The sequence below is a fragment of the Necator americanus genome, chromosome V (genome assembly GCF_031761385.1).
Source record: "Necator americanus strain Aroian chromosome V, whole genome shotgun sequence".
NCBI classification, from domain to species: Eukaryota; Metazoa; Nematoda; class Chromadorea; order Rhabditida; family Ancylostomatidae; genus Necator; species Necator americanus.
This window is the reverse complement of record NC_087375.1, coordinates 18,557,470-18,572,889: the sequence shown is the minus strand read 5'-3', so window position 1 is coordinate 18,572,889 and position 15,420 is coordinate 18,557,470. Positions and strand designations below refer to the sequence as shown.

Genomic DNA, 15,420 nt, shown 5'->3' with positions numbered 1-15,420 from the left:
AAACAAAAACAACGGTAGTGTGACCGTTCCACCTCGAGAAAAAAACAGTTCTACAACATCATTAATTTCAGTATGCAGTAACCACATTAAAGATCGAAAACGACTGTATCCGATATATTCGTCCTTGGGAGGATAAACAAGACAGGAATAGAATTATTGCCTCCTTGTTTCTCCAAATGTGTCATCAATATTATTTAGTTGATTTTTTTTTGCGCAAATTTAATAAAATGGCACTTCGTTGCGGGACTTAATGATTTGTTGGACCAACATTTTCAGTGGTCGAATGGGTTGACGTGTATTCCGTATTTGCTGCATTTATCGCATTTTTTTTTGTTTTCTACTGCACGTTTACTTATGTAGATTAGCAGTACATTCGCTCCAGGCCAGGTCTATCCTCAGTACATGCAAGTGGACAAATGATGATGGGAAAAGGATCTCGCATGAGGATTTCTCATCTTCTGTAGCAGGACAAAGACCTGTCAACCTATCACATAATGTGCTAAAGGTGGTACGTTGATTTCTTAATTTCGTTTATCCCTGTTTTTCAGACCACAAAAGTGGAGTGTCGAGTGGATAAAACGGAGCTGCTGCTGTTTTTTCGTTTAATCGATGTGTTAAAGGCATCACCCCACGAATCTGAGGTGGTACGGATTTCAGGTGGAGTATTCGTATACGGGATGGGAGATTACGGAGATTGGGGTGATTCCGTCCATTTCTTACTAATTGCCGTAAAACACGGCTCGGAAGATACGGCATCGAGCGTTCCGGCGCGCCACTTTCTAAAACGAGTTTGATTGGAGCGCGCCAGCCTTGTGCACGCGCCGTACTTTCTGGGCCGTTTTTCACGACAATTAGGAAGAAATGGACGGAATCCCCCCTCTCCATAATGTACTATCCCGTATGCGAATACTCCACCTGAAGTCCGTACCACCTCAGATTCGTGGGGTGATGCCTCTAAAGCCGCCAAAACTGCTCGCGAATATGTGCTGTATAAGGTGGACATTGAATGAACCACGAAAAACTTTAAAAAGAACAAGAACCATGGGAGAAAACAGAAGAAAAACAAAGAAAGTGAAGGAAAACAACATGAATGGTCGAAAAATTTATTGGATGATGGGAATAGTTCGTTGGAACAACGGGAAGAAAAGCAAAGGAGATAACAACATTAATTAATTTGTAGCGGTTTTGTGGCTACAAAAAAGAATGGAAAAAGTTAATTTTGCCTTCAACCTCGGAGAACTGGTCGACCGATGTGTGATCCGTCTTCAAAACTAAAATTTTCATTTTTGAAGCACGCGACAAAAGGAAAGTGGTGTTTTCAAGCATTGCTACTCCACACACAACATCAATTTCTGCTCTGACGACCTTATAATCTCGATTGAATGCAAAGAAAACAAAAAGTATCGAAAATGTCCGGCTTGTCCTGCACTTTACGCTTCATTTTAATGAATCGAAGAAGCGAAGATAAACGGAATTTAAAAATTATCCCGCAACCAAATAGCTACACCTTTTTCGTACAGAAAGATTTTCTGCCAAACGGTTTGTAATTTTTGAAATTTGAAGAAAAAATCCACAAACTATTCTTCAACCCAACAGTTAACAACTTCTGGCGGAAGGAATTCCAGAGCGAATCTAATCCCGCTGAAGTTTGATAGTTAACGAAATACTGCAATGCGTACGCGACGCAGCACATCTCACTCATCTCTCTCTTGTGCAACTCCTTTCAAGATTATAACTGAACACAGACGTGCTAGTTTTGTGCGGATTTTCGTCAGAAGTTTGAGCGTTACGCAAACTCTCCATCGCAGAATTTCTAATCCGCTCCAGGTTTTCCTGTTCCCCTAGAATTGTGATGAACTTTCCGTGTGCGCAGCAAGAGCTCGGTTTTTCTTGTAACTGTCCCCGTGCTCGTCGTTCGCCCGTAGGGACCGACGAACAGTGCAAGTAGCCGCATGCATGAGTTGACCCGAGCGTACTCCGGGCGCTGCTATCGATCGCCACCACTGTAAGAGTGAGCTGGACATTCTGTCGAAGTGAGCTGCACAGGCTGCACATTCCTATCACACACAGCAGTTAGCTTCTTGACCTTCTCCGAGCTCTTTCCAGAAGAAATCTCCAGCTGCTTTCCGTGCTTTTGATAGTGCATGAACCCAGCTTGCACTCATCTGCTGATGAATATCCCCTCCCTCACAATCTGCATAAAGTGTCGTATCAACTTTTCGACAGAACGCACCATTTCCTTATTTTATTGACCTTCTTGTGTTTTCCATGCTCTACGGCTAAATACGACAACGATTGGCGCGCCATCGTCAACTCCTTCACCCAACATGTTAATTGCCTTGAGTTAATGCCGTTGTCATTTTCGTGCTATTGTAAACGATGGAACATGGATACAATTTATTTGTTTGCACGTATATGAGGATCACTTTTTGATTTCCTTAATTCTTCACTCTAGATATCGGCTGTGATGACTTGGTTCTGTTTTGTTCCGATTGTATGCGATTGCAACAATGTGCTCACATATAGAGAAAATGTAGTTGAAGTCCCTATTTCTAGATGTTCTATCTTACTTTTTTCTCTTAGTAACCTTAGCTAACTTGTCGTAAATCCTCTCAGACCAATGCTTAGGTCTTAGTTCTTGATTGATTTTGTGATTTGCTTCTAGAAATAGGGGCCCCAATGAGTGCCCCCAACTATATTTTACCCCATATTTTTACATTATGGCGTATCTACGATGATAAAGAGAATTCTGATCATTTCTCTGTTGATGCTCTTAACTAATGTTAGTTCTAGATTTCAAGGCGTTTTTAAACCTGCCCATTCCATAATATTCATGCAATTATGTCGCACACCCAGAACATGTATAAAGTTGGAGGTAAGTGATTTCAAGAGCATCTTACTCTCTTTCATTAGTTATATGAACATTCACGTGGTGACAGTGACTAAATTGGATCCCAATTCTTTACTTTGCTGTAACTTCAAAGGTGTCCTTTATAAGATTAGACGATATTCGTGCTCCCTCCTTGTGTTCGATTCCATTCATGTTACAGCATGAATTTTGTCAATCTTGTCAGAACAAAATCTGTAATCTTGTGTTCTGTTGTGAATAGTTAGAAAGCTATGAATGTAGTTGTTAGACTGAAAAGAAACTTGCGCACTATCGTCCTAGTTTTTGTCATCTTCTATCGTACTGTGAAAATGTTGCTTGCAAGTTGAACACACTCCCGCGTTAAAGAACTTCATTCATGGGGTATTTAGATTATGTGTACTTCGAGACTCCTGAGAATACACCATATCAAATTCGCAGAATAGAGGATTTAAACAAGGTGACTAACGAAACAGATTATATCGAGTGAAGTATCTATTCCTTTATAATTGTAGACTCCATCTGGGCAGGTTGAAGCCCGAGTAACTCTGTTTTATCGCCGTCGTGACATTTCTGCAGCTCTTCTTAAAATCGCTGACCAAGCTGAAAGAAGATTTGATGAGTGTAAGTAGTTTTTTTTTTTTTAAATTTGTTGTTCTGTTTTCACTTTCATCTGTAGACGTGTTGGTACAGCTCACACTTTGTTTTTTTTTTACTATTACAGGAACACCCTTTCCCTTACTATATTTTACTATTATATTGTGTATTTCTAAATCCTTCTCTAGAAAGAGTTCGCTTATGGATTTTCTCCTAAGATTTACCAACAATATTCGGAATTGTGATTCGGAAACGATCAAAATAAATGAAAAAGAGAAGGAAGAGGATAACAGTATTGTCTCTTTCCACGAAAAATGTTACAGTTTCTATGCGAGTCATTGAATGATGATCTTTTCAATATTGCTATTAACTTGATCGATCACATCTTATCTGAGTGCTATCTAACAAGTATTTTGCCTCGTAATTCAAAACTCCATAATTCTTTGTTTCTTTTATAGACTATGAAGTTGACAAACCTAAGTCCGACAAGTACGGACTAACTGGCCATACAGTGGCAAATGGAGCGGACTCTAAGATAGAACATGACGAAGCAGGTGCGCTGACTATGAGTATGAGTTTGCTGTCAAGAACCTATACTTTTCATGCTGTTTATCAGCTGATTTGTTTCATTTGTAGGTCATAAGATTTGCTCAAGGGAAGATGACGAAGATCGTATTGATTGGGGTGTGGCAGGTTTGCCACTAGGTGTTGAGGAACTCAACGATGACCAAAGACACCGAGTGAGGTATGAAAGTGTTTGCTTGTTCCCTAAGAACTTTACTTGTAATTAATAGTAAGCAGATAGCGATGATGTCACTCATGTACTATAAATTGTTTCACCGCAAACTAACTAAGCAAGCAGTCCAGTTTCCAATCATTCATGAGCGGATTGTTTTATTACAAAAGACGCTTTTTAATTTACTGCTAAATCATCGTATAAATTATTCAACATTGTGCTAAGTTATTCTAATCTGTTTGTGCTATCACTGAAATAGGAAAGTCGAAAGTGCAGAAATTGATGAACAACTAGAAGATACTGGATGACACCTTAAATAATGTGGCCTTTTCAGTTGCATGCAAAAAAACAAAACTGCAAAAAAGCAAAACTGCAAAGACAAACTGCATACCACCTGCATCGATTTGCTCTCATTGGAAATATTAAACATAATGCCTGAATGCAAAATAAAATGGAAGCACATTCAGAAAGTACCGTTCTTGAAGAGCATTGTGCAGTTAAAATGGAAATAATACATGAACCTATTCAAAATATTCTGCTTTATAACTCTAGCAGTGGGAACAGTGTTTCATATTTTATTTCCTTAAAAGTATGTCAAAGCTGCGTCAATGGTCGGATCACGGAGTTTGTCAAATATTCGCTAGATTAAGCTCGATTCTGACACTAGCTTTGTGTATGTAAGCTAGTGTATCATGAAATTGACGTAGTACGGATCCAGGCAATTCGCAGAGGATGTGTTGCAGACTAAGGAAAACGGCTCCACTCAACTTCCCCAAACCGTTGTTAAAAGCGGCGCTGAAGATGGCGTCCTTTTCTAGTTCGTAAGTTTGAACGCACTAGCCTTGTGCTCGCGCCAACTCCACGAATGAGCGGTCGAAGATCAATGATGCCTTCTCACCAGCCTATTCAAGAAAAGTGGTGAATAGGCTGCTGAGTTGATGAAGTAACCGAAACGTGTGCATAGAGGCGCATTCTAACTTGCCTCGAAACTAGGAACTGAAGCGATTCCCAGGTTTTTTTTAAACTAGGGAGAATTGAGCGGGGTCGCGCTTAGTTCCATAATCTGCAACCCGATCACTATGGGTTCCCTGGGGTTTTCGTACCACCTCAGTTTCGTTTCACGTTGCCTTCAATCCGATTGCATTATTACACAAGAAGAAAATTTTTTTGCCCGCTACTAATTGTCAATTCTTTGTGTTCTAGCATTATATTCTACCTGGCTTACCTTAATCCTCGTAAACTTTCACATATTTAGGCAACGGGAATTATTTTTATCCAGACAGGTGGAAACGTTGCCTGCCACCTTAATTCGCGGAAAATGTCAGGTTACCTTGCTCAGTGAAATTGAGACAGTGTCGAGTTATGACGGAGAGGTTCGCTTATTAAAGGATTTTTTATTCACTTCATTTAAAGTTTCTTTTTCAACACAGGACAAATTCTTTTACTCACTGGTATATGATCCGAGCCAGATGACACTACTTGCTGACAAAGGCGCTATTCGCGTTGGTGAGAAGTATCAAGCTGATGTTCCTGACTCGATGGAATGCGATGACAACAGAGAGAATGGTGATGGGTGGGTAATTGTTGCCAATATGTTGTTCACAGAGTATGAACCTCATTTCATTTAATTTCACAGATTACTATAGTTGCATTTCAGGGACAAGCTAATGATCGATGATGAGGAGGAACACAGTGGTAGCAATGTTCGAGTAGCTCAACGTGCACCGTTGGAGACGGAGCGAGAAGTGCTAGTCTACCACCCTCACCATTCTCTCACAGATAGGGATATGGACCAGTTTCTGATTGTTGCAAGGTGAACTATCTTTCTACTTTTTTAGTGCTTTTTTTCAGGATATAACTTCTTACTTTTTCTCGCTGTCATGTTTACAGCGTTAGTATCGTGCAATTGCGCTTATAATTTCTCTAGCGATTTGGTTTTTTTCGTTTTTACCCAATTGTTTTTGCTAGGTTCCTCCTTGTATAAATTCGATTCACGTGAAATTTGGTCTTTCAGAAATTGTCCGCTTAGCTGGAAGTTCTCTTAACACACATTAGTTCCTCTCAAACACTTATGATTTTTACGTAGTGCACTCCTGGCCTTCCTCATCATTCGTCCTATGTTCTATTTTTGTTTCGGTCTTAGCCCCATACAATCTATCCTGTCTCCAAACTACAAATTTTGCCTTGATGTGAAAGCTCGTCGAGTGAGAAGTATATGCTATTGAAGGGGTTATGAAATTTGGTGAAATTTAAAATTGAAACATCGTTAGTTTACGATCATTGGTGGGATTGCGCTGAAATTTTAGAATGTTTTTTTTTTTCGAAAAAAAAACCTCTTGTCTCCATATCAAGCTTATGAGGCGAGTCTCTTACTTATCACGGAGATAATTTGTAGTTTTTTTTCTGTTGAAATAGAATCGAATAGTTTTTTTTATTTTGTTATGGGAGTTATCTCATTAGTCAACAAGTTGTTAGGTCATTGTTGCCGCTTTTGTAAGAGTTAAAATATTAGATTAGAATAGCTGTTATTGAAGAGCTGTCGGGACGTTTTCGCGTGCACTGGACACTTCTTCTTCTACCAAGCTTCCGTCTCTTCACATGACAGCTGCAGCAGCATCTCGTGATGTTACTCTTTTACATGCCATGGCTTTGCTTCATCAAGCCGACTATGATATAGGACAGGTTCTCGTGTAAAATTGTTTATTTTGTCTATTAGGTTTTCCTCATTGTTGTTTATGGTTCACTACTTTTTCTTTTTAAGGCTGTGAAATATCTCGTTCCTCCTCCAAACAAGAATTATTACCCTTTGGAAGCCGACAAGACTACAGGTCATAATACAGTCAGTTTAGGTGGTCCAATACTGTGCAGGTTGGTCGCTTAACTCGATTACTTTCCGTTCGTTATTCGTTTGGCTACTTGTGGAAGAACGTAAAGATCACATTTTTTATGTTTCGTTTTTCTATGCTGGATAAATTTTAGAGATCAAATTGAAGAGTGGTCTGCCGCCGAAGCGAACCTTTTTGAAGATGCTCTAGAAAAATACGGGAAAGATTTCTCTGACGTGCGGGTCGACTTCGTACGTATCTGACCTCTAGAATCTTTTTTATACTATAATGCTGCAATTTTTTGCCACGTGTTCAAATTTCCGTTCTGTTTAGTTGCCCTGGAAGTCTCCTCGGGACATAGTCGAGTATTATTACATGTGGAAGACCACGAACCGTTACGTTGAACAAAAGAAAAAGAAGAATGCAGAACATGAAAGCAAACTTAAGCAGGTAGTTTTATATTTCTTTTGGACTGCATTTTCTGCTGATTACTTTATCGTTTATATTCCGTTGCATTAGGTATACATTCCAAACCACTCCAAGGCGACCGGACCTTCAGTGAAGGGGATTGAGCCATGTGAAGGTTGCAAGGTCAGTCGCAACAATTATCTGTGTTCGCTCGTTGGACTGTGCATAGGGGCGATAGGGAGGGGCCAGACCCTCCTCAGATAAAGGGGGTCAAGCTCATGGGGTGATGAGGGCCCGTTTGCTGTTCCCTTCGGCAACCGTTCAAAAGGAAGGGGGTCGGAGCACCGGCTCCTACTATCGCATCTATTGGGTTGTTGCAAAATTAATTTCGGTTTCGAGGTGTGTGTAAATAAAACAATTTTTAACTCTAAATTATTTCGTCTAAAGGCAAACAATACATATCGTTTTGTAGGTTTTTTTCTGCTCTTTCAAATACATATATAGCTTCCAGTCGGCCTTTTCCGGGGCTCTAAAAAGTCATAAACCGACGCGGCTATCGAGTCATCATGATTTACGAATTTAAATTGGGACACTTTAAATTGGGCAGAAGAATCTCGTAACCTTAGCAGGGCTTTCGGGTCAGACAGTGCGAACGAACAATGGAGCTCTGGTTTAAAAATTCGCTTCCAGCGATTTTGATCCCGAAGAGAAACCGAGTCGCAGGTCGTCGCTTGATAATGAAGATCTGGAGAGAGCCATGGAAGTAAATCCGGAGACGTTAGCAGAAGACCTGGGCGCTCATCATACTACAGTAGTTGTACATTTGGCGGAAATTGACAAGGTGAAGCAGGCGTCAAAGTGGGTGCCTCGCGAGCTGACCGAAGAGCAGCGTCTGGCACGTTACGGCACGTGTTCTAACCTGATTTGGTCAAAAATCCCTTTCTCAGTCGTATTATAACTGTAGATGAAAAGTGGGTTCTTTACGATAATAGGAAACGTGGATTTGTGTGGGTAGATAAGGATGCCTTCCAAACACTTTTCCTAAACTCGATCTTCACCCCAAAAAATTCTTGCTTATCGTTTAGTGGTGCTGTAAGGGTTTAATCCACTACAGCTTCATGCAACCAGACCAGACAATTACAGCAGAGTCCTACTGCTGATACTACTGATTTAGAGCATATAGCATGTTTGAAAAGTTGCAAAAATTGTTGCCGGCAGTGGTGAATAGAGGAGGGCCGTTTCTGCTGCAAGGCCACATACTGCACAAATCACCTAGCAAAAACTAGCCCATTTGGGTACAGAAGTTCTCCCTCGCTTACCGTATTCCCCATACTTTTCTCGAACAGACTATCAGTTTTTTTCGAGCTCTCCATTCACATTTGCGTCAGCGACAGTTCCCTGATTCAGACGATATTGGAAGTGCTTTCCATAATTTTGTTGATTCCTATAATCTCAGTTTTTACACTAAAGACTTAAATTATTACCAATTCGTTGGAAAAGATGTGTAGATTCTGATGGTTTTTATTTCTACTAATAAAGTTGTGCTTGTGCTGAGATGTAGCAATTTGAAGTATGTGTTCGTTTACGAAATTAATTACGCACCAACCTCATATGATGGTGAGCAGTTCTTTGTGGACGATGTGTCATATTTCGCATGCCATTCGTAGTTTGCGCACTTTTTTTTTCTAAAACGAAGCAGATAAACCGCTTCGTTATTTATGCCTCACAGTATAATCATTGTGTTGTGTGAGCTGCCCTTTCCTGCTTTTAGGTCCCGGAGAGCAGCGCGTGGCATGCATGGGGTCCAACAAATTTACAGTTGCGTCTTTGTCAAGATTGTTGGGCGTATTGGAAGAAGTATGGCGGATTGAAGGAGCGTCATCAACATGGTGAGCGTCTCTTTTTTTTTTACTTCTTTGTCTCAGCACGCTTGTAAAGGAGATCTCTCATAATACAAAGTACAGGTGGCGCCATCCGTGAGGAATAGTTTCTCTGTGTGCTCTCAATTCACTTCTTAGTTTGGACACTTTTCTTCTAGGTTACCCTTTGAGGTCAACTTTTTAGAAGTATTTGACGTGAATACCTCTGCTCATGAGGACGCTGCCTCCGATGTTCATGAGAACACTAAACCTTCAACTACCCATGTAAATCCGTTAGCCATAAACAAAAGTTCTTCCGCTGCGCAGGTAATTCAAACTCATCTTTCCATCGCTTATCGTGCTTAGTCGGCTGCAGCTGAATTGTGTGAAGGATTACGGTCTTGAAGACAGCTTTGTTGTCACTGCATTCTAGAGGAGAAGACGCGATCAGTTGTTTCCGATCTACCCTTTGTTGAACTCTAAACGGATCACAAACAATAGATTGCGTTGTTTTTGTTTCCAAAGGGCAAAAACAACCCGTTCTTTCATCAATCTAGACGCAGTGCTACCGCTCCATTCCTCTCTTGTGTCCATCAGGCACGCGGTCCTTCACGCCTCGTCGACGGTAGATAACTTCTTATGCATTAGTTACATATAAATGTTTTGAAGCAAAATCGCCCAGTTGGAACAGGACATGTGATAGCTCGGTTGCCCCCAAACCATCCGCTTTTGTTGGCTGCCACATCGGGTTCTACAGTGTCTTCTGGTAGTCCTCTCAAAGGCAAGGTAAGAGAGTTTATGAAGCGATTGTTATCCAGAACGTACTATTATTTTTGTAGCAGCTGAAAGCACCATTCACTATGCGACCATCAATGATGTACAGGGTTGCTCGAAGGGTGTGCCCAAAATCACTGCTGAATCTAAGATTCGCAGCTAGGAGGCCTATGCACGAAATTAACCTTGCCGCCGTGAAGAACTACTGTGAGTAGATTTTTATGCTTTGCAGCTGAATTCCATTGCTGAACTGATTTTCGTTCGGTCTGGAATTTTCGTCAGCGGACTATAAAAAAGTTATCAAAGAGGTTTTAATAAGCTCCAGTGTTAGCAAAATATCCTTCAAGAAGTTTTGACTACTGAAGTAATTCTTCATAGATTGACTATCCGTTGAATTGTCCGGTTAATTTAGGCTACTCATTAGAGGCAGGTAATGCTGTTCTCTCCGCCGCTACACAGATCTGTCAAGCACACAATCGTCATCTGCCATCTACTTTTGCTCAGAACTACACTTTGCAGGCGGTTTGTGTGTTAAACTTTTAATTAGGGTTTTCTTTCGTTTTTTTCTCCTTTTTTCGTCTTTATTTGGTACTTTTTAAATAGAAATAGAGTGAATAAGATCATAGGCTCAACATCACCAACTGCAACAGCAGACTTTGAAAAGGCCGTCTAGCTCTTCTGGATCCGAACCGAGTGCAAAACGTGAGAAACTGGTGAGTTTGGATCGAGTGTTGTGTTACTAAGCAATTGTTTCCTCTTGTTGAACGGCAGTAGTAAACCCTTGATGTAGCCCACTTATTCCCTACTGAAATATTTGTAGTTTTCTCGGATTGATTCTTAGTAAATTTAAAACTGGAATATATTTAACAGTTTAGTTGTTGCTGGAACACTATATGAAGACATTCACTTACGTAAGACTAGTTTTTGAGTGCGAAATTTGAGTACTGTTCAAACCGTTTTTCTTTTTCATGCGGAGGCACTCTTTCTTGACTTGCGCATGCATGAATTATGAAATTAGAAGCGTCGTCAGTGTTTGTGAAATGCATTACGCATTATTTATGTTTGCAGCCCGCATTTCATAAATAGTGACGACGCGTCTGCGTTGTTTTCTATGAAAAACGTGCAGAGTAAGTTTGCTTAAACACGGTTATCTGCGTTGCGGCAAGTACGTAGAGGTTGTTTGCATCGCCTTTCGCCGTTGCGACTCTTGCAACTATTGTTAGTAAATCATTGTCTGATCATAAGTCAAATAGGCTGACCTGAAGCTTTCCTCAATTTCATTTTTTTTTCCAGCAGGCAGTCAAGGAAGGACTTCCATTTTTTTTCACCGAAGCTAAGAAATTTCCTTCACATTTTCGCTGCCATGCTTCTCTCCCTTTTTACTTCTTACTAAACTTAATTTCCCATCCAAAATCTACTGAACATCTAACTTATTGAATTTTTTGCACTTCCGCATATTCCGCCTATAGGTCAGACATGACGGTTGCTATGTGATCATATCTCTGCAGACACATCGCAGATTGCTTTTTTCGAGAAAAAAAAAACAAGTACATTTTCACAACGAAAATTTTCTAGCACATTCAATTAACGTTTAATTGCCCTTTAAATGACAAGTAATGAAAAACCGAAAGCCTAGGACTTGAAGGTGGGAAGATGTAACAAGGAAAGTTGAAAACTCGCAAGAGGGGCTTAAATGTGGTGGGAGACAAATTCATTTTGAAATCTCTTATCAAAAGAAGCCGTAAAAGGTTCGCAGCTCAATAGGCCTGTGAACTTTTTCTATTGTTTCCCACAAATACTCACTAGTGTATCTTATGCTACAGTGCATGGGTTTACTATTTGCTTGAAATGCATGCAGTTTTGCTCGCGGTTTCCCTCATTCCTTTAGTTCTGCACTCTTCTCTGGGTGTTAGAGAATCAGCGCTTCTATTCTGCTAACAAACGTGTTTGCATCCTTTCCTTCACAGTATCCTTTTTGACAAATGAACGATGTCAGTTTCTTTCTCTAACACTTGTCGAAGCAGTTGTCGCATTAACTTACATCTATGTGCACCTGAGTAACTAAGCTTGACGCGCTTTTGACTGAGTTTGGTACGCTTTTAGTGCTTTCTTAGTTGGTGTATACTTTGTAGCGATCATTCATAGAGCGTAAAGCTTTAAAAGTGGCTCTGTCTGTAATCCTGCCAGTCGAACTGTGGTAATGATGCTTTTTCTTGCTAACATTTTCTGTGCCATTTTTTGAAGAATGGAATTAATATGTATGCCAGTTCGATTCGTTCCAGCAAGTAGGGCCAGTCGCGAATGCCGCAACCGCTCCCAGCCCCTTCTCCTCAGTCTCAGCTGCAGTCGTTTCTGCTGGCACAGTACCCCTGAAGCCGAACAAATGGGACTCGGTTTGGCGGTGGCAGCCCGGAGGCCAGTTCGTGTTCCTCGCTGGACCGCTATACCGGTGCGTACGGCAATGTTCGAATACCTGGCTCATTTTTCCTCTATCCGTCTTGTTTTGTTTTTGTAAGTGTTTTGTTAATCTAGTTGATGGACTGGGTGAGTGTTGTAGGGTGTAGGCGCACTGCATGTCTTCTTTCCATCGCTACTTGCTTTTCTTGGTCATCGAACCTTGCAGATTATCGTTCGTAAAGTCAAGTTCCCGAGAATATTAGTCGCAACTGTAGAGAGCGTGCACCTTCACACATTTCAATATTCGTTTTTGACGTATTACATTGCCTATCAAAATTTGCATTTGTGTAGCAACGACCTTTTTCTCAAATGTACGTGAGCCCATGAATTTCTTCGAGATTTTGCAACATAGACATGAAGGAGATGTGCCTCATCAAGCAGAATTTGGGAGTTTTTACCGAGAGCGTTTGAAAGCGACTTTTTTAGAACTAAACTTCATCCATACTCTTGCATTGATGGTACTTCAATGATTCACTACAAGATTCTTTGTACCAAAAATGTTCAATTTCTTGGGGGCTTAAGAAATATACAAGATTTTTTTAGGAATTGGATTTTGTTCTAAATATTGCGAAAAGGGATTTTGCATTGATATCTCATATTCGAATTAAATGAACAGTTTTCTTTCTGTTTTAAAAATATGTGAATGGGCGCAGCTATTGTTTTTGTTCTGGAGAGAGCACCATTAGCGTTTACTTGTTTGGAAGTGTTGGATTTTGAAACACTTCTTTTTTATTTCTAGTGCACTCGATTCAAACCTGCATCGTTGGTAAACCTTTGAAATTTTCTTTTCCTTTGTCCTCAGCTTTTGGCTTCCGTTTACTTAGTCCATTTATTTATTTAAGTCAACTTAGTTCGGGCTAGTCGCCTCATCAGTGGTCTCTTTTTTGTCAGTGACTACAAAATTGTCATTTTGTGTAGATTTTTGAAATTTTATTGAAATAATATGTGTTCTTGCTTACGTAGTTGTTCGAATCGTTTATGATTCCTTCTCTGAGATCCACATTTTGATTTTAGACGTCGCAGAGCTGAGTTGTTACCACGGGAAACATTGGGTCACCAAATTGGGCGGCGAGCTCTCATCGCCAAAGAAAGTGACGCCAGAGTCGCGAGCCAGGTCAAAATTCTTCTTCAGTTCCTCCCATCTATGCCCTCTGAAAATCCGCCTCGTCGAGTGCAGCATCATCTGGTGCAGGCAAGGCCACTGTTATTATAGGCTGTATTTGCAGTTTGCATCTATTTATTCATAATTTATTACAATCGGGGACTTCCTTGTCTTGCACCTCATCTTCTTAGCATTCAATCCAAGTGCTTCCATCCTTCAATTCGGTTAAATTCTTGAAGCGACAGGCGCATTTCTCTCGCTTTGGCATACCGACCATCTGCCGATCTGTAATTTTAGTGATCTTGAACATAATAGTTTGTAGATATTTCTTGTTGGGCTCTGTCCAAAGTGTTTCCCCTCGTTTTAAATCATATATCGTCTCTTTTTTGTAGTAGCAAGATTTTCACCTTTGTTGTGTAATACTTCAGTCGAGTACAACAATCTGGTATATGCTCCGTTTTTGTGTTGTCAGTTGATGATAAATTTTTCCTCCATCTTGTTGATTTAACGAGGTTAAATGTGAATAGCTTTTTTACGAACGATAGGGATAGATTTCAGGTAGGAACTGAGATCGCTGATTTATTTGAATTAAGGTCTTGTCATATCTCCTATCCTATTATAAGTTGCGTAACGCATGTGGTTCAGTTTTAGAGCGACGCCCGTAAAGGATCTTTCCGACTCGTCACAATATCTGGAATTCCGCGCAGACTTAGGTTTGGTTTCTCGTCTTTATGCGAACTCCATGGAGAGCATTGGAGATTGCATTTTCTACTTTGAACCATTGGTTTTTTTGTTCTTTTTAGGATGATATGCTGGTCAGCTTGGCCTTTACTCTCCCTTTGCAATCTTTTTTTCTAGACTTTCCTTATCTTGAATGGTGTTGTTCAGAGCAGACGTCACTTTACTCGTCTTCTGGCTACTCTCTGGATATTTGATTTTGAATATATCTTGAAGCGATCTGATTTATGTGATTTTACTCAACACAGAACTAGTTTTAGAGTTAAGGTGGAGATTACTGGGGCTTTTCATTTAACCGCCACTGACAAGGTCATGTCATCTCCAACTGCTGCGACTACTCAGCACGTTGATGTTCTGAGGTCTGAAGTGTTTAAAACACCAGAAAACTGAGACATGCAAAAAAGTAAGCGGTTCCTTAACGGTTTTCACACTTCGAAACATGGTAACTCAAGCAGTTGTTTCACTTAAATCATACTGTTGAATGGTTGAAAATACTGCTTGTCTTTTATGCTCGTAATGCTGTTTTCGGCACATCGTAATGAATGCTAGTAATTCTTTGTGTGGTAGTTTATGAACGTGGACAAAATGCAATGGTTAGAACACAATGAAACATTTATTGTCTGTCGTGAGCGGACGAACCACGTTCACTTAATCGCGTCTGTTCTTGCTCTCGTCGGAAGTGATGTGGCCGCGTCAGCTCAAGCTGTCGGTTAGTCGAGAGAGGCGGTTCTTGCGCACTCGGCACTATCCGCAGGACCTGGGGGTGGTAGCCGGCGACCAAGGACGACCCTTCGACCGACCGTTCGGGTTCATCGAGGGCGAATTGAGTCGATGGCAGCGACGGCAGCTTCTAGTGCGACTAATTCTAACCCGAAACGGCAATTTATCTAGGCAGAGCATGTCGAGTCTTCGTCGTCGGTCGCCGACATCGAGATCCACCCAGCTACATCATACTACGGAAACTACTGTACATGGGAGCAGGAGATCATCTTCGCTGAGATCGTACGAGGTGATCGGAGGGAGCGTCTTCGACGGAATAGGCGGGCGCCCGCCACTCT

The 15,420-nt window shown here is 40.8% G+C and overlaps 2 protein-coding genes across 4 annotated transcripts; both read left to right on the top strand.

The window, feature by feature from the left end:
• Window positions 1-2,841: 2,841 nt before the first annotated feature.
• On the top strand, window positions 2,842-13,735 carry RB195_014353 (uncharacterized protein; the record flags this gene model as incomplete). 3 transcript variants are annotated; one of them, XM_064204580.1, is made up of 21 exons in its annotated part: window positions 2,842-2,875; window positions 3,259-3,326; window positions 3,382-3,490; window positions 3,922-4,017; window positions 4,100-4,208; window positions 5,455-5,572; window positions 5,630-5,772; window positions 5,857-6,012; window positions 6,734-6,881; window positions 6,961-7,067; window positions 7,179-7,275; window positions 7,358-7,474; window positions 7,544-7,615; window positions 9,204-9,321; window positions 9,497-9,618; window positions 9,961-10,077; window positions 10,131-10,272; window positions 10,478-10,587; window positions 10,692-10,778; window positions 12,348-12,514; window positions 13,537-13,735. In XM_064204580.1, 21 exons carry the CDS (start codon window positions 2,842-2,844, stop codon window positions 13,733-13,735), a joined length of 2,436 nt encoding a protein of 811 aa, XP_064060461.1. The 3 variants fall into 3 exon arrangements, with proteins under 3 accessions (XP_064060461.1, XP_064060462.1, XP_064060463.1); XM_064204581.1 differs by having other exon boundaries at window positions 2,860-2,875; window positions 10,134-10,272; XM_064204582.1 differs by having other exon boundaries at window positions 2,860-2,875.
• A 1,197-nt stretch (window positions 13,736-14,932) lies between these two features.
• On the top strand, window positions 14,933-15,360 carry RB195_014352 (uncharacterized protein; the record flags this gene model as incomplete). The annotated part of the gene is made up of 2 exons (XM_064204579.1): window positions 14,933-15,071; window positions 15,254-15,360. 2 exons carry the CDS (start codon window positions 14,933-14,935, stop codon window positions 15,358-15,360), a joined length of 246 nt encoding a protein of 81 aa, XP_064060460.1.
• Between the last annotated feature and the right edge of the window lie 60 nt (window positions 15,361-15,420).